Source organism: Crocodylus porosus, unplaced genomic scaffold, assembly GCF_001723895.1.
Source record: "Crocodylus porosus isolate Cpor-Errol unplaced genomic scaffold, CroPor_comp1, whole genome shotgun sequence".
In the NCBI taxonomy this organism is placed as follows: Eukaryota; Metazoa; Chordata; order Crocodylia; family Crocodylidae; genus Crocodylus; species Crocodylus porosus.
This window is the reverse complement of record NW_017728947.1, coordinates 102334503-102352421: the sequence shown is the minus strand read 5'-3', so window position 1 is coordinate 102352421 and position 17919 is coordinate 102334503. Positions and strand designations below refer to the sequence as shown.

Below are 17919 nucleotides of genomic sequence, written 5' to 3'. Positions count from 1 at the left end.
TGGTTAGCCAGCTTAGTCTGAAGGTAGCAGGTAGGGCAGGGTGTCAATTTAGAGATTAATTGGGCATGTCTACACATGCTTTTACAAGTGCCTAAACTTAAAGAGCCTTAAGGTGATTTAGGTACATGTCTACATGTGCACATGCTAAGGTGCATTAATGTGGTGTGAGGACCGACTCGGAACTCAAAGTAGTCCCGAGTCAGTCGACATACACGGCATCAATGTGCCTTAGCACGTCTACACTTGCATTAAGGCTCGTTAGTTATTTAGCTACCTAAATTTGATACCTGCTTTGGTACTGAGGCATATACTTTCTTCTTATGTCTAAATCCACTGTGGAGGTACCACTGACGTTCTCAAAGTCACTTTACTGCCACTTAACTCTAGAGAGAGACAAATTTCTCTTGATGGGTGTGCACTAATTAGTTGCTTTGAGCTATAGAGTTAGGCACTCTCTTACCTAATGAATAATAAAACTGAGCACTGAAATGCCTAAGTACCTTTAAGGATGGTTTATAATTATATTACTGCATGTGCTACATTTATTTTTATTCATGTTTACATTTAATTCATTATTACCTCATTTGACTTTATGCCATCTGAACAGCAGGTTCAATTTAATCCTTTTGTTCACTTGAATGATTCAGTTTGAATCATGCCTTGAGCTGCACAATTATCTGACTATGTTGCAGAAAGATTTATTAAGAGAGTGAACACTCTAAGTTATAGTCATTTCTCCAGTGGGGTATCTAGCTAGGTGATGCTTTTAGGCTGGTTGAGCAGGTCTAACTCAATGGCAAACCTCCACTGACTTCAGTGGTGAAGAGTTAAGAGCAAAACATTTTCTTTGCAACTGTGTGCAATGTAGCACTAAATCTGTTATTTTGTAGTTTGACATGCTGAAGTGTAATTTGGCTTTTAGGGGCTTCTCTCATTACAGGGCATATTTCTCCGTCATTGTCTCTAAGAAGTTAGATGTTAAAACTCTGGAAGTCTGGAATTCTGCCCTGAGGAGAATCAAGAAAGTATTCGATATTCTAGGTGATCACATGAGGATATTGTTTGCTTTTAAATGAGTGACTATTTTTGCTTTAAGAAAAACACAAAAACAGGCTCAGGCTCATCTGTTTAGTAATGCATTGCAATTAACATAGCAAGAACAAAATATAAATTAAATATAAAACAGCAGGATGAATACACATTTTTAAACAATGCTCTGTTAATAACACTCACTATTCTATTTAGCGGTAAATAAACTCTACATTAAAAGTTGTATCTCTCTGTCTCTGACACACTGACACTCAGTTTGCCTTGTGCTCTGCAGTCTATTGTTTGTACTACTTTCATTGCTGTTACTCTTTAAAACAAAGCAAAAAACATCTAGTAGATATCCCAGCAACCTCTTAGGAAAACAATGCATGTTTCTTTATTCCATCCTTGAATAATAAAGTCAAGTCTCTTTTATCAGGCTGCACCAGGAGTTTGGAGCGTTCCACCATTCTAAGTCCAATTTTCACTGACGGCATTTTGGCACCAGTTTATTATTTAGGGGCCAAATAATGAGATCCACATTCAGAATTTTGCTTCAGAAAGCAATGGCCTTAAATAAGTCGTCAAAAGCTTTACTTTTCAGCAGTGTGAGGGGTGCAAAGCGAGGGGAGAGAAGAGGGTCTTTCTGTAGTTCTTAAAATCAGTGGTTGGTTTGTGTGTGTAAAGAAAGCAAGACAGGACTTTATAATTAAATGGAACTGCTTCACCATAATTAAAACTACTTAGCGCTTCATCAACTTAACTTTCTGCTGTTCCTTGAGCATAAAATGAAATGCATACGAATCACCACCAGACATTAAATATAGCCTCTCCCACATTCATACAAAGGGTTTTTTCCCCTCTTAATGTTTTCTGTGGTTATTAGACAAAAAATGCTCTCTTTTTAAATACTGATAAAATGGAATATTTTAGTTAAATAAATGTATATAATCTAACTACTAAAGCAGAAAAGGAATGCTAGTAAAGTTCATGTGTGCATGGTGACATAAAAAGAATCTTATTTGCTCACCTGATTAGTTAAGAAAAATAAACCCCAAAGATTTCAATACCTCTTGCATATCGTATATAGAATAGTCTCTTGCAGCATGTTAGTGACTTACATTTCAACATGTAATTAGCTGGTAGCTTCAGTTAATGGACTCTTCAGTAACACAAAATAAAGCAAAAAAAGCAGCAGAGAAAAATTGTTTTTTATTTGTTATGGAACATTAAAAATAATGGAAGTAAAAAAAGCCACTTATGTCTATGATTTCAAAGATAGTCTGAAGGAGGTAGGAACTCCATTTTCTTTGAAAGTCTAAGAAAACTGACTTCTCCGTCTTCTTTAAGTATGGTGGCCTATATCCTAGCATTATTTAAAGGAAGGTTCAGCAGTTGCAGCCAGGATGCAGTTGGATTGATCTACAGTCTTGCCAGCTTCAGTTGTGGTTTTGGGAAGAATTTTTGTCTCGGACATATTTCCATGAGTTCTCCGTAGCTTAAAGCCTTTCCTGATATCTGCTAGCAAGGCACTGATGTCAGCTGCTTCTGGTTTCACATCTCCTTTTCGAACTATGAAGAATGAGATTATACATGTTAAAACACTTTGGTGCAGTGGGCTTTGAAACCCCCAAAAAGAGCTATAGCTTAAGGCTTGTTTGTTAACTGCCGATGAATAATCCCCCTTATGCATAATGTAGATAAATTAGAAACTGATATGGAGGAAACTTGTAATTTCCATCAATTATCCAAAGTTTAAGTTTCCTAATCTTGCAAAGATTTACTCAGAGTGTACAAAACTAAACATGTACTTAATTCTTTCTTAATTCTGTGGTGGTTCAAAGCCTAAAAATCCTGCGGGTACTTGCTAATAGGATGTCACTGAATCCATTGACTTTCAACTGTTTTCCTACAAAAAACAACACTCTATTTTAATAAAAGACCCAGCACTACTGTGGTCCTAAAATGTCTTTGTTGTATACACAGCATGGGAATTCTCAAAAAAGCTTGAGTAATTGAGGCACTCAACTCCGAACTTGTAAAAAAATGGTGATATATCACCAGCTTACTTCAATGTGGCCTTGTGATTGAGAATTGCAACCAATAATGCCCATCATTCCTTTAAAGTGGGCACTAATCAGTATACCATTTTCTTAGATGAGTGTCAAGAAAAATAATTTTATCTTATCTCCTCAAACCCCATTTAATTTAGACCTGTCTCAGAGAATGAAATTTACTCCCTTACAGAGGGCTGCTACTAAATCTGTGTACCCCTGCACTCCCTCTTAAACTTGATTTTCCTGTCAGTGGAATATAAAAGGGGGTCATAGGCCTTGTGTTGTCTTTCTGCACGGTCACAAATTACAACTTTAATTTTATTTAAAATGTATTTAAATTATGTTTTTGTATTTATAATAAACTATATGTTACCTGGGAATGACATGCCAGGAATGACAGCCTCCACACTGTGGATGCTGAGCGGGTACAATACCAACTAGAAAAGGTAGAGGTTTGTAAGTCAGCAGCACCAGATGGACTCCATCCGAGAGTGCTGAAGGAGCTGGCTGAGGTCATCGCAGAACCCCTGGCAAAGCTCTTTCAGACTTCATGGTGCATGAATTCGGAAATCCCTGAGGATTGGAGGAGGGCCAACACTGTGCCCATCTTCAAGAAGGGGAAGAGGGAGGACCCAGGCACCTATAGGTCAGTCAGCCTAACCTTCATCCCAGGGAAAATCCTGGAAAAGCTCATTAAAGAATCAATGTGCGATATGCTCGCGGAAGGGAAGATTCTGAATGACAGCCAGCATGGCTTTGCTGCGGGTAGGTTTTGTCTTACCGATCTCATCTCCTTCTACGACCAGGTTTCTCACCACCTGAACATGGGAGATGAGGCATACAGTATATACCTAGCCTTCCAAAAGGCTTTTGATCTAGTATCCCATGATATCCTTGTGGGGAAACTGGAATATTGTGGGCTCAGCTGCTCGACAGTTCTGTGGGTGGGAAACTGGCTACAGGGTAGGACTCAGAGAGTTCTCATGAACGGATCTGTGTCGTCCTGGCGTGAAGTGGCCAGTGGTGTCCCTCAGGGGACTGTGCTTGGATAAAATACTTTTCAACGTCTTTATCAATGATTTGGATGGGGGAGTGAAAAGCTCGCTGGCCAAGTTTGCAGATGACATCAAGTTACAGGGCAACGTGGTCAGGTCAGAAGCTAGGTTGCAGATACAGGCAGACCTGGACAGGCTCAAGAATCAGGCAGACCAGAACCAGATGAAATTTAACACTTCCAAGCATAAGGTGCTCCATCTGGGGGCAAACAACCTTCAACACACATACCAGCTTGGTGGCAACAGCTTGACTTGCACCACGGCTGAAGGGGACCTCAGGGTGATGATTGACAGTTGCATGAATATGAGCAGTCAGTGCAAGGCAGTGGTCAGCAGGGCAAATAACACACTGGCATGCATCAACCAATGCATCTCGTGTAATACTAAGTAAGTGATACTCCCACTGTACTCAGCACCGGTGAGACCGCAGTTGGAGTACTGCATCCAGTTCTGGACACCGCACTTCACTGAGAATGTGGAAAACCTTGAGAGGGTCCAGAGAAGAGCCACCAACATGGTCAGGGACTTGCAAGGCAAGCCATACGAGGAAAGGCTGAGGGACCTGGGCCTCTTTAGCCAAAAGAAGAGAAGGTTGAGAGGGGACTTGATAGCGGCTTACTGCTATATCAGATGAGTGCATCAGGAGCTCCGTGAACAACTGTTCACCAGGGCATCCCCGGGGAAGACCAGGACCAGTGGATACAAACTCCTGGAAGGCCGCTTCAGGCTTAATACCAGGAAAACCTCGTTCACAGTCAGGGTGTCCAGACTGTGGAATAAACTCCCTCCAGAGGTGGTGCAGTCACCTACCCTGGAGGTTTTCAAGAGAAGACTGGACAGTCACCTCGTTGGGTCACCTAACCCCAGTTGTCTTCCTGCCTAGAGTGGGGAGAGGAGAAGGGGGACTGGACCTGATGATCTGCAAGGTCCCCTCCAGCCCCTAACGATCTAAGAATCTACTCTCGCTTACGATATTTACTACAATAAATGCATTGGAACTGAAACAGAAACAACATTCTTGTAGTTTTGTGACATGTTGGGTGCTTTGAAACCATTTTAAGGGTGCCACTGGATACTAGAGGTGCACCAATACATCAGTCCCATATTGGATTGGCACTGATATAAGGAAAATTGACAATATCAGCAATTGGCTCAGTGGCAGCCTGCCCTTGCCCAGCGCACAGATCTGGGGGCACACACGCTTATGGCCTCCTGGGATACATGCAGCAGTGGTAGCCACACACCCCTGTGGCCCTCGGATGAGTCCCTTGCAGCTCCATCCCCTGTCCCTCCCCAGCTGTGCAGCACCTGCCCCTGGCCCAGCCCCTGCCCACTCCTTCACTATGGTGCTGCGATCTGCCCCCCACAACCCGTTCCCTCTCCCTGTGCCTTTCCCCACAGCAGACCCACCAGCCAGATGCTACTCTCCAAGCTGCTGGGCCACATATTGGCAATTGGATCGGTATTGGCCGCTATGGCTCCTTGAAAATCAGCCATTGATACTGGCCCAAAAAATCTATCGGGGCACCCCTACTGGATACCATACAATTATTAGCACTGTTAAGGATGCAAACACCTACACGATTCACAGGACAAACCCAGATAAGAATCAGTGTCAAAAACATTTTGACTTGTTGTGGTCTTTCTGAGATCTTTGCAATAGAATAATTGCTCCATTATTTTTTCCTAGTCAAAAGCTGGTGACATTAGTTTTTGAACTGGGATGTTGTTATATTCAGGAGAGTTATGGAGAGGTACCTTGAGTCTAAAAAGGTTGTGAAGCCCTGACTAGGGTGCATGATTAACTATAAGCATACAAGTCATTCACAGAGCCTATGCAGCAAAGCAAAGCATTACACATTTAAATGCTTTACTGAACCAGAACTTGGATCAGAACAAGCAAAATATTAGGAGCAGGAAGGGAGAGTAAAATGGGACTTGTCCGGCCATATCACAACAAAGCAATAGAGTTTGATTTCAAATTCAACTGATACATCAAATAAAAATATTCCAAGAAATTCAGAAAAATGCAAAGAAATAAACTACCTCCAAGCTGGAGGGAAAAGCTAAATTCAATACTTTTAGTCACTTGGAATGACTTTTTATCTATTCTACCCTGACTATTTTAGGCGATGAAGTTTTGAAGCACATTTTATCCCTCCTATGGAGAGTGCTTCTAAATGAGTGTCTTTCTAATGCTTAGTTCTTCCATTTAGGATAGAATAAGCATGCCAAGAACCAAAAGAAAATTAAACTGATGCCTTTTCACTCTCCCACATACCAGATCTATAGATTCTTCCTAGCAAAAGATGGCAAACGAATGGAAAACTTTTATGGGAACTTACCGATAATTCCACATTCCCCCTTTTGTCGCTTAGCTTCTTCCTCTGCAAGAAGCTTCTTCCTTTTCTCTGCCTTTGCAGCTTGTTCCTTCCTTTCCTGGTTTTCCTGCATTCAAATATTTAGATACAAGTTACACAGAACATCCATGAGAAAAATTTCACGGTCAAAATATTTGCAGTTTGTAATTGAAAACTATTTTATAAATGTCCATAATTTGATACACGCTGCTGGGCCTCAGTTGTTTAGACTTTGTGCTTTTGGGCGAGTGGCATAGTGAAATCTCTTCGGGACAAACTCTAGCCTTGTCTACATGGTGACATAGTGACTTAGTTTATTAACTATAAAAGCAATGACAATACAGTGGACTGAAATGGACCCACAGCAGCTTGTTATGGCACTATCCTACTTAATAATAATGAATCCACACGGCTTTTTGTTATTTCAAACTAATCGCTTAGCAATCTGGGCAGATATTCGATGCTATGGTGCTCTGCCACTCTGCTCTGATTTTTCATGACACAAATGCAGAGATTCATACCAGAACCATAGGAAATCCAGGACTGGAAGAAGGGTCAAAGTCCCACGGTTCCTCTTTTAGCATTCAAGGCTGGTTTTGAACTGGTAGGAAGCAGTCAGAAGCAGGGAGCCAGTGCCAAGCACTGTGATGATGACTGTCATTAATATGAACTACATGACATGCAGACACTTGAAATGCAGGTGGATATATCTGTTTGGGTTTGCATGTTCACAGGGCACTGGATGCCTGGCAATAAAACTAATGGAAGAGGAGGAAACCAAGAGGTGACCTTTGCAGATTAACTACCTGAAGCAATACTTCTGGGCAAGATGGTATTAGCAGACCACCAGGATGACAAAGGCCAGTTTCCCAGAAATCTGCACAGAGCTCCCCCCAACACCCTCCAAAGCTGGAGAGGCAGACTGCTATTATGAGAATTCCCCTCCGTGAGAAACACATTACCTTAATCTCGAAGCTCATGTTTCCAGTTAATAACTAACCAGTTTGGTGGTAATGCTGGTAGATCAGCTCTCAGGACAGTTGCTATAGAGATTTGCAGCGCTATAAGGACAGTACTGCTGTATAGTATCAACACTTAACAGTGCACAGGAGGTTAGGGTTGGTTTTGAATAGAAAAGTTCTTGAACTGGACGGGAGCTATTGTTGGTGCACATGTTCTTTACTTCCTCAGCCAAAGTATTAATCCACAGGAGAGGATATTTCTCCATGGTAGTGCATAGCCTATTGATCAGTGTGAAAGATTCACCATTATTAAGTGGTGAAAGAACTTCTAGAAATTCACACCTATTCGCTAGAATGAGGGAAATTCTGCTTCTCAGAAAATGTACTATAATGAAATTAATTTCTTCCTCTCATTCTGGGAGATGCAGTGAACTATTTACACCCACATCTTGCAAAACTGTTCACTGGATTCTCAGACGAAAGAATTGGCTTCATTTTATTCAGAGTAGCTACAGAATGTCAATAGAGCTTGCTTCCAATGCTTTTGGAAAAAAGGAAAGGTGGATGACAGAGTCCTATGGAAAGGCTGGATGTTTCTCATTATTATAGGCCTGCTTCTTTCTATACAACGTGTGAGACCAAGAGAGAAATTCTGAACGGTGGATAGAAACAGGAAGCAAAAAATTATTCTTTCAAAGTTTGACAGCCAGAGAGTGCCTCCCTGAAAAACAGCCTAAAAGGTACAAAAACAGGATCAGCAATCCATTATGTTCCTAGTTTGAGGCCCAGTCTGAGGCTGAATAATGCCCCATAATGAGTTTAGTGTGCTTTTATAAGCAAGTAAAACGGAAACAGTTGGTGTTATGCTATTTATGAGCTGGGCCATATCTAAGCTGAGATTTTCTGACACATTGTCCACAAACACATTTAATAATTTAACAAATGACACACAGTTGAGGTTTCTTCAATAAAAATACAAAACAACGAAACAACAAACCGACTGAAAAGTTAAGGACAAAGCTTAGGGAGGCATAGCAAAGAGTATTCACAGCACCTGCAGGTGATGCGGTCAGAAGCGTTCTCCTTCTCCATTTCCTCTGGATTTGAATACAGTAGGAAGGAGGTATAATTAAAGTAACAGAAATGGTGGATCCATCAATAGGGCATGTTCTCCACACTCCTTCAAAGCCCTGGAGCATTTGAGTGTGTGGTTTGACCTTTGTATCAAGCAGTATTTCATCACAGCTGTTTGCTTCTGCAGACACTCCCTCTCCAATGCTGAATACTCCAGTTCAATCTTTGAGAATGCTTCAGGCAGCTACAGAAGTCTGCCTTCACAGTCTACTGATGTGATAATAGGTCGTGGATCAGATCCTCTTCTTACCCCTCCCAAGTCATTCAGCAACCCCTCTTTTAATGATAACTCACTTCTTTACATAGCTTGAGGTGCCAAGGGAAATCAGAAAAGGTCCAATTACTGATTTTCCCCACCTTCATATTTTATCACTGGTGGAGTGGAGACTTTCTTGTCTCATCAATTTAGAATCCCATTCCCAGCATCTCAGCACTTCCTTTTGAGGTAGCTATGTTTTCAGCTTACTTCCTTGTACTACGTATCAACAGATGGATATAAAAGATACGTGGTGTTGTTGCTATGAACCAGGATGTTCCCTGCTCACCACTACCTGTACTGGAGATGGTAGTGCAGGTAGTACAGAAGGGGAATGCTAACTATTGGGCCAATAGCTAGGAGTTGCTTCACCATGTAATTTCTGGACCAGAATAGTTCACACTGTCTGAATCTCCCATTACTGCATCAGCTCATAAAATACACTGAAAGATTAACAGAATTCTTCAGGACCTGTTATATGCATTATATGTCTTCAGATACCTCTGCCCTTTGAAATGTCCCTGTAGCTTGATTTGGGGCATTTATCTTCTGAACTCCAAAGCTGTGTAAAAGTGGAGTGCGCTGATGGAACTGAGCCAGTGCATCTTTTCTAATTATTTTGATAAACCTTCCTATGTCTTAGGCTATGATAAATATGATTTTAAAATATGTAAATCATTTCATTTTTGTAATTCCTATGTTGCTGGTGTGAGAGGGATGGAAGAGGCCGGAAGGAGGCAGAGTAAACAATTTAGAAAGGCAGTAACGATGTAGTCAATGGTTATGCTGTGCCATGCCAGATTTTAAAAAAAACAAAGGTTTTAACTCTCTAAAATGTTGCCATTTTGAGTATCTCTGGGGATATCTGCAGTAGGTGAAGGGGGAAGGGACAGCAAGCAAAAAGCAGTTTTGCAAAAGAAAATGCATACTTGCAGAAAGCATGGCTGATAGCTGCAATATTTATGGGGTTAAATGCTGTAGGGAAATAGATTTAGAAACACTTCAGTCTCTAGGCTGGATGCCGAGTACAGCAGGCTTAGCAGAAGCGGGGATTAAATGTCAACCAGGTAGAGTGCTCCAGAATGTAAGTGGGCAGCCTGCACCCAGGTTATGCAGTTTAAATCTCCTTATGCAATAGTACTGGCATACAGTACACAGGATGTACAGACACTATTACCCCTCACAGGCACTTTGTAGTGCCGTCCAAGCGGGGTTCCTGCACATTGTCCATATCTGCTGCATCATACCACTCTCTTCTATCTTGATAATCTTCCTCCTATTTGAACTTCATATTATGTATAGGGCCAAGTGTGGCCTCAGTGGTTTGTTGGGGTTTGTCATGCTGCCTGAAGTGTTATTTGCCACATCACCTTTGGATGGGGCAAAAGGTCAATCTTGGGGATAGCTCTGTCAGGCCTTAGGTCAGCACAGATGTAGTTAGGGATCTTCTGGAAGGGCTAGACATTTTTAAATCCTCAGGTCCAGATGTCCTTCACCCAAGGGTGTTGAGGAAGCTGGCAGGGGTCATTGCAGAGCCCTTGGCCCAGCTGTATGAGCATTTGTGGTCATCTGGCCAGGTGCTGGGGGATTAGAAACTGGCTAATGTGATCCCAATTTTCAAGAAAGGGAAGAAGGAGGACCCACGCAACTATAGGCCTGTAAGCCTCACCTCAGTGCTCAGGAAGATCTTGGAGAGAATCATCAAGGAGCACATCTGTGGGGGGCCAGCAGGGGAGATCATGCTCAGGGGCGATCAGCATAGGTTCATCAAAGGCAGGTCCTGTCTGACCAACCTGATTGCCCTTTATGACCAAGTAACTAAATCCTTGGATGATGGTGTCGCCGTGGACGTAGTCTTTCTAGACTTTAAGAAGGCCTTCAACATCATCTCTCACCCCATCCTCATCAATAAATTAAGTGACTGTGGCACTGATGCCTACACAGTTGCATGGGTAAAAAATTGGCTGATGGGGTGCACCCAGAGAGTAGTGGGTCATGCTCAACCTGGCAAGATGTGAGCAGTGGGGTACCCCAGGGCTCGGTCCTCGGGCCCGCACTGTTTAACATCTTCGTTAGCAACTTGGACAAGGGGGTGGAAAGCACATTGTTCAAGTTTGCTGATGACACCAAGATGTGGGACGAGCTGGACACACTTGAAGGGAGAGAGAGGCTGCAACTAGATTTAGAGTACAAAAGTGGGCAGATGAGAATAGGATGGGGCTCAACGTAGACAAATGCAGGGTGCTACACCTTGGGAGAAGGAATCCACAGCATACATACAGGCTGGGGAGTTCCCTCCTTGATAGCACAGAGGCAGAAAGGGATCTTGGGAGACTCCAAGATGAACATGAGCCACCAATGCCAGACCGCAGCCAACAAGGCCAGGCATACCTTGTCATGCATCCAAAGATGCATCTCAAGCTGGTCCAGAGAGGTCATACTCCTCCTCTATGTGACTTTGGTCAGGCCTCAGTTGGAGTACTATGTCCAGTACTGGGCACTGCACTTCAGGAGGGATGTGGCCAGCCTGCAGAGAGTTCAGAGGAGGGCCACCCACTTGGTTAGAGGGCAGCAGGACAGGCCCTATGAGGAGAGACTGTGGGACCTGAACCTGTTCAGCCTCAGCAAGAGGAGGCCGAGGGGCGACCTGGTGGCTGCCTACAAACTCATCGGGGAGATCAACAGCAAATAGGCACCAGCTGGAGTGATGAGGAACAATGGTAATAAGCTGATAGACAATAGGTTTAGGTTATAGATCAGAAGGCAATATTTTACAGTTAGGGTGGCCAAAACCTGGAACCAACTTCCCAGGGAAGTGGCTCTCGCCCGTACCTTGGGCAAATTCAAGAGGAGGTTGGATGATCACCTGTCTGGGGTCTTGTGAACCCAGCATTCATTCCTGCCTGTGGCAGGGGGTGAGGCTAGATGATCTGTTCAGGTCCCTCCTGACCCTAGCTACTATGAAACTACTTGCGGGGGTCAGCTCTGGTTCACTTGCTTCAGGTACCATTGCTGTTTTGAGTATTCACTGGAATTAGTACTGAGAGCATCCCTTCCCTGTCTTTTGCTTTAACTGTGCCCAGTATAGTTTTCTGATGATTTTTTCTGTATGGGGCTGGAAACGGGAAGAACCAGGTAGATAAGTCCTCTGGTATGCCTCCCCTCCTGGGTTCCCAGTCCCAATATTCAGTAAGAAATTTACTCCCTTGTGTAACGTATCCATTTTACTCATCTGCTTTCATATAGTCCACAACATCAAGATAATTTTGAGGAGTGCCTGACCCATTAGAGTAGCTTTGCTGAATTTTTGTATCAGTTTATATGCTCATTTCTTGCCCACTTGCGCTGGGGATGAAGCAAGCACAGAGGTAGCTCTATTTGAATCCAGGGTAAGTCTACCTTGTTATTTCGGGTTGACACTCAGGTTACCCCTAACTAGCCCAAGGCACATGAGCAGCACCTTCCTGTCTATATTACCGTGTTCCAACTACAGACCAAACACAGAAGAGACAAGTTGTGGGCAGACTGATACCTAGCAGGACTCCACTTGAGCATCTGCGCTTGCCCTCTGGTTATGGGTAGTTGAGACAAAAGTAGAATACAGAAAGGTTGTACGTTGGATGATGACAACCTGCCTATGCTTTCAGTCTTTAGCTAGGGGAGTCCTAAACACACTGAATGGGAGATGCATGGAGGGAGAAAATTGGCCTCACGTTCTGGTGTTCAGTACAACTTCCAGAGGCAGGCCAAAGACTGTTTTAAGTGAATGGTCATCAGGTTTGGGCTTGAAGCAGCACTAGGTAGTGATGCGGACACAGTCCCACACAATGACAGAAGTGTAGGGTAGCCCATCTAAGGCTGCTTACAAATATTCAGGTTCAAGATAAAAATGGCCACACTATCTAAGGCAAGCCGGAATAGTGGGGTTAGCAAGTAGGGAGCTTGTGGGGGTCAGGCAGGCTCTGCAGCGCAAGTGGGATCTGTGGAGGAGTAGCTGGGGTCCAGGAGGGTTTGTCAAAATCAGGGGGACTCATGAGGTCAATGGGAGGGGTGCTCTCCCCACCACCCCCCTTGGACCAGGGGCTATTTTTAGCTCCTCAACCCCACCCCCCATCCCTAGATGAATAACTCCCACTTCCTGCTTGCCCTTTCCCTCACCCTGACTTACTTGCTCAGCTCCTGGCCTTAGCAAATGCATGTAAAACCAGCACCTGGAACAGCATATGGGATGGGGGGATGGGTTTGGTGGGCTCAGGGGGAGGGAAGCTGACTGTTTGCGGGGCAGGGGGGGCAGCTAAAGATAGCCTGGTGCCAGGGAGATGATAGGAAAAGAGCGTCCCTGGGGTTAGGCCAGCAGCTGGGCTTTCCCAGCCTTAGAGCTATTCTAGGAACTGTAGAATGGTTCAGGACAGTTAGATTGGTCTAAGAATGGTCAACCGGATTTTAGTTGGATGACCTTGGAAGCAGGGTTAACTTGGATCGAGTCAGCCATTTTTAGATGGATCTAACTTTCTGGGAACTTCTGTACAGTTTGCACTTACTAATGTAAGGTCTGCACCTGGGTGAACTAAGTTAGATCGGGTGGCCATTTTTAATGTGATCCAGCCTTTCCCTAACCTCCCTGAATGTCTGCACCTGGCCTCAGAGTATAAAGGAGTAGGGAGAGGAAGTCACATTTTCTTGTATAAGTGCTGAACTGAAATTACAATCTAGCCTTAAATGTTCACAAATGCAAACCACCTTTCGTGCCTTGATAAAGAGGTCTCTGAAGGTTTTCATCGTGTTAAAAACATCTTCTAGTGCTAACATGTTTCGGTCTTCGCAGAGGTAATCAGCAAGTTCTGCCTTCTTCTTTTCAATGGTGGCAATCTCCTCCTCCAGTTCTTTTGAAGCTTTTATACTGTCCTGAGACACATTTACAAAACACAATTTATTCAAGTCAAGAAGGGAAATAATCTCTTACCCAGAGGACAAGCTAGTGAATGGATTACAGCAAGGTTTTTTTTGCCTGTTTTGTTTTTTTGAAAAACTGAAATAGAATTCCAATAAATTTCTTGCTTTGAAAACACAGTAATTTAGGTACAGTTAAAATTGAGTATGCAATATGATACTCTCCATACTGTTCTAGCAGGCATACAATTTTTTCCCAGCAGAGTTCAGGGGAATGTGACTCCTTTCCTGACTTTAATTAGTGACAACTTTGCTTCTAGAACTTTTGTTCAAAACATGAAATGCTAAACTCTGAAAAATGATGCAATGGTGTATTGTTTATCTTGGGAATATATCCGTATATATTACACGTTCAGGTAAAGGCACGATGGGATTGAATCTGCGATTCATACAATCACACCTCCTGCCATGCCACACGTGCATGGCAGGAGACATGATTATGGGATTGCACATTAGATCCTATTATACCTTATAGCTGATGCAGGGGAACCCCAATCCCCATCTCCCCCTACAGTGGCAAGAAGCTCCTATGGCTGGGAGCCCCTCACATCACAGTTGAGGGGTTCCCAGCTGCAGGGGGCTCCATACCCTTCCCCCCCACACGGTTTGCCACCATGGTGATTCTCTTACCTGGGGATTTCATGCACCCCCAAGATGGGGGGAATTGTCCCCGGGATTAGCCTCCTGCCCAGGGGTTTCATGCACCCCCAGGGTGGGGCAGAGGTAATTATCTTGCCCTGGAGGTTTCAGCCACAGGATGCTGCTGGGACCCAGAGTTCATAGCTGCTGGGGCTGAGTCCCTAGCAGTTGCGGGACTTGGAACCCTGGCTGGGCAAGGTGCACCCCTGGAGCTAGGACCTCTGTCAGCTGGTGGGTTCAATAGCAAATTAAAGCTAGATTGCAACTGGCTATAAAGTCAGTACACATTTTCAAGGTCTAATTTTACAGCCGGTTGGAGTTTTTTGTTGTGTGATAAGTACTTTGCACGTGCAGCTGGTCTCAAGGTAATTGCACCATAAACCACGTAATTGCATGATACCAGTAGTGTGTAGAGGAGGCCAAAGCATTTAGATCTGTTTAAGCTGCTTCTACTTTCTATTTAACTATTTTAAGTTAAACAGTCCAGGACCGGACCTGTAATGATCAATGCTTAAAAACATATGCAAAAATATTGCTGTTCTTCCAGAAGGTGAACAGTTTTTTGAAATTAAGTGTGCCACTTTCATTTTTTAACCAATATTCCCTTAATAATATATTATTTTTTCCATATTACTATGGTATCCTACATGTATAACAGACAATCTGTTCAATTCCTGTCTTGCCACCTGCTTCTCTGTTAAAGAAACTGGGGGCGGGGGGAAGACATTTTTTGGACCTCCCCCCACTCCGTCTTTAGACCCATTTGTGACCTGAGCTCTGATGCCGCAAGTTTAAAACTATTATGGAAGAGGGAAGTGTAGGATTTAAATCAGACCCATGCCACTTACCTGAATAGATTTTCCATACTGCACTTTCAAGTCATCCCCTGATGAGGCTATATTATGCTCAATTTCCAAGAGTTTCTTTATATTGGCACCTGCTTCTGCCTTTACAATTTCAAAGTTGATTCTGCAAATTCAACAGAGACAGTAAATCGGACTGGGTGAAAACAATTAGCCCTTTTTGTTAAGAGATCAAAAGATCCTGCAATAACTGTTGTGGAGATGTAACTAGGAATTCAAGATTGGAAAGAATCACCTGGGTCAACATGCCCACCCACTGCTATTGTTGGCAACTACACAATACAATCCCTTTCATAAACAATCAAGCTTCATCGTAAAACAAATGCATCGTTTACCTCCCCCTCCCCCACATTAGTTCAATTAGAAGGCTATTTCAGAACCTCACTGGTATAATAGAGGCATTTTTCTGATTTCCAGTCTACAGGCCAAACTCATTGATCAAGTTGCTTAAATGACTTGATTATCATCACCACTAAAATTTCACTCCAGTACATATTGATTCGAAATTAGAAATTTAAAAAGTTCCTACCCTGCTATCTTTGCAACACAATCAAGATCACTGGGAAGCTGGAGCAAGTCTGTGTGGTTTTTTTCAACTTCCTAAAATGTAAGCAAAAGATTGTTACTTTGCACAGGCAGTTTTATTGCCCACATATACAAGGACATACACACACAAGCTTAAGAGTTTTAAAAAGTCAGGCTTGAGATGTTAATGTTTCGATCTCCCTTCTTAGATGTACTGGGTAAATTTAACCCCTTATTAGCTTTCTCACAGTTGTACTCTGGAAAAGTGGTGCCTTGCTATTGGGGCTCATGTAGGATAAAACACTACATCAGGGAATGCAAAACTCTAAAATTCTTGGTTCAGAGATGATACCTTTTATTAGGTCAACTAAGAAATCACAAAAAAAAAAAAAGGCTTTTAATTTTTTTTGCAATTTCTTAGTTGGTCTAATAAAAAGGTATCATCTCTGAACCAAGAGTTCTAGAGTTGTGCATTTCTTTTGGTTTCACACCAACACAGCTACCAAATACATCTCTGACACATCTAAAGGAAGCATTCTACCCTACTTTCTTAATATTGCTTCTACACATTTGCAGTCTTTGGGCCCAAATCTTGTGCGGTGCTAAAATGCACAAGGTCAAGTCAAGGGTTTGTATAAAAAGGTGGTTCAGAGCTCTCCTGTGCAATGATCTGATTCCAGGGCTCTTTTGCAGTTACTTTGTTAACACAGTACAACAGCAACTCAATGACTGTTTAATTTCCTGTGACCATAATGCCTGAAAAGGAGGAGACAAAAACTAATATGGCATGGGAGCATGATCATAACTTCTCTCCAACCACAGCCCCTTTACTTTGCCTTACCAGTGCCAGGAGGTGGATTGCCAAAGCAGAGAGAAAGAGAAAACAAAACAAAGGACGCCCACAAACCAGTGGCGTACCATGGGTCTCCGGCACCCGGGGGCCAATGCTTGCATTTGCACTACCCGGGGGATGACCCGAGCAGGGTGTGGGGGGGCCCCCACTCCCTTCCCATGGTACTTCCACAGGGAAATTAAACAGCATGGGATGGGTGGAGGCTGAAACAGGTAAAGAAACTTACAACCCATTGGGCATGGGGGTGGGCGAACTACACAGCGAACGTGGGAGGTGCTGCAGCCTCTCTGCCTGGCTCTGAAGGGCCCAGCCAGCACCCCCCCCCCTCCAATTGGTGCCTGGGAGCCATGTCTCCCTTTTGCACCCCCATCGGTATGCCACTGCCCAAAACATCTTTTTCGAACTCAGTGCAGGATCACTTTTCATTATAGAGTAGTGATTTCAACCTTTTTCTCTTGCAGACCTCTAAAAAATGTTTTTAATTGAAGTGCAGACCCCTTTGGAAATTTTGAGCAGAGGTGCAGACCCCGCTGAATTGCGTGTGGGTATTTGCACACTTTTGATTGATAGTATCAATAGTAGATAGTAGATTTGAAAAGATACTAATCTTTTACAGACTCCCAGGGTCCACGGTACACAGGTTGAAAACCACCGTTGTAGAGAGATGTCTCAGTGCTCCTGGTCCATATATAACCATAGTGCAGTGCTAAGCAAGGATCCATTTCAGTAATAGGAACACAACTATCTTTGCATTTGGCAACCAACATTGGAAGACTTGTTCTAGCTTTGGGGCAGCTTGAAATGAAGTGCAAAGGTTAGAGAAGTCACCAAAGAACTTTAAAGAAAAGGAAGAGGTCTATGATCTTTTTGGACAATACTGCATATAGGCATGATCCTGTTTATGCTGAATTCAGCAGCAAAGTTCTCATCAGTTTCAATGGGCACAGGATCAAATCTTACACATTTAAATGGAGGTGCATTTGAAAGTAATGCACGTTAGCATTAATACATCAGAAAACAGCACATCTACAGCTGACTTCAACATAAAACTGCAGCAGTACCTCCAAAATATGGTGGAGTAGCGTAATAGAGTTTTGGTTTGCTTTGGTGTCTGTTAATTTGAGCAAAGTGCTGATTTTAAAGCCACCAGCATCTCCAGTGTGTCGTCCCTAGAAGATGAAAAAAAATAAAAATAAAAATCCTAGTTTCATTTTAACAGAACAAAAAAAAAAAGCT

At 43.1% G+C, this 17919-nt stretch overlaps 1 protein-coding gene across 1 annotated transcript; it reads right to left on the bottom strand.

The window, feature by feature from the left end:
• Nucleotides 1–1517: 1517 nt before the first annotated feature.
• LOC109320879 (inverted formin-2-like) lies at nt 1518–16366 on the bottom strand. Its single transcript, XM_019551161.1, has 6 exons — nt 16322–16366; nt 15835–15905; nt 15291–15411; nt 13594–13758; nt 6487–6589; nt 1518–2601 (listed from the first exon to the last, which is right to left on the bottom strand). The coding sequence occupies exons 1-6, from the start codon at nt 16364–16366 to the stop codon at nt 2402–2404; spliced, it is 705 nt and encodes a 234-aa protein (XP_019406706.1). The 3' UTR covers nt 1518–2401.
• Between the last annotated feature and the right edge of the window lie 1553 nt (nt 16367–17919).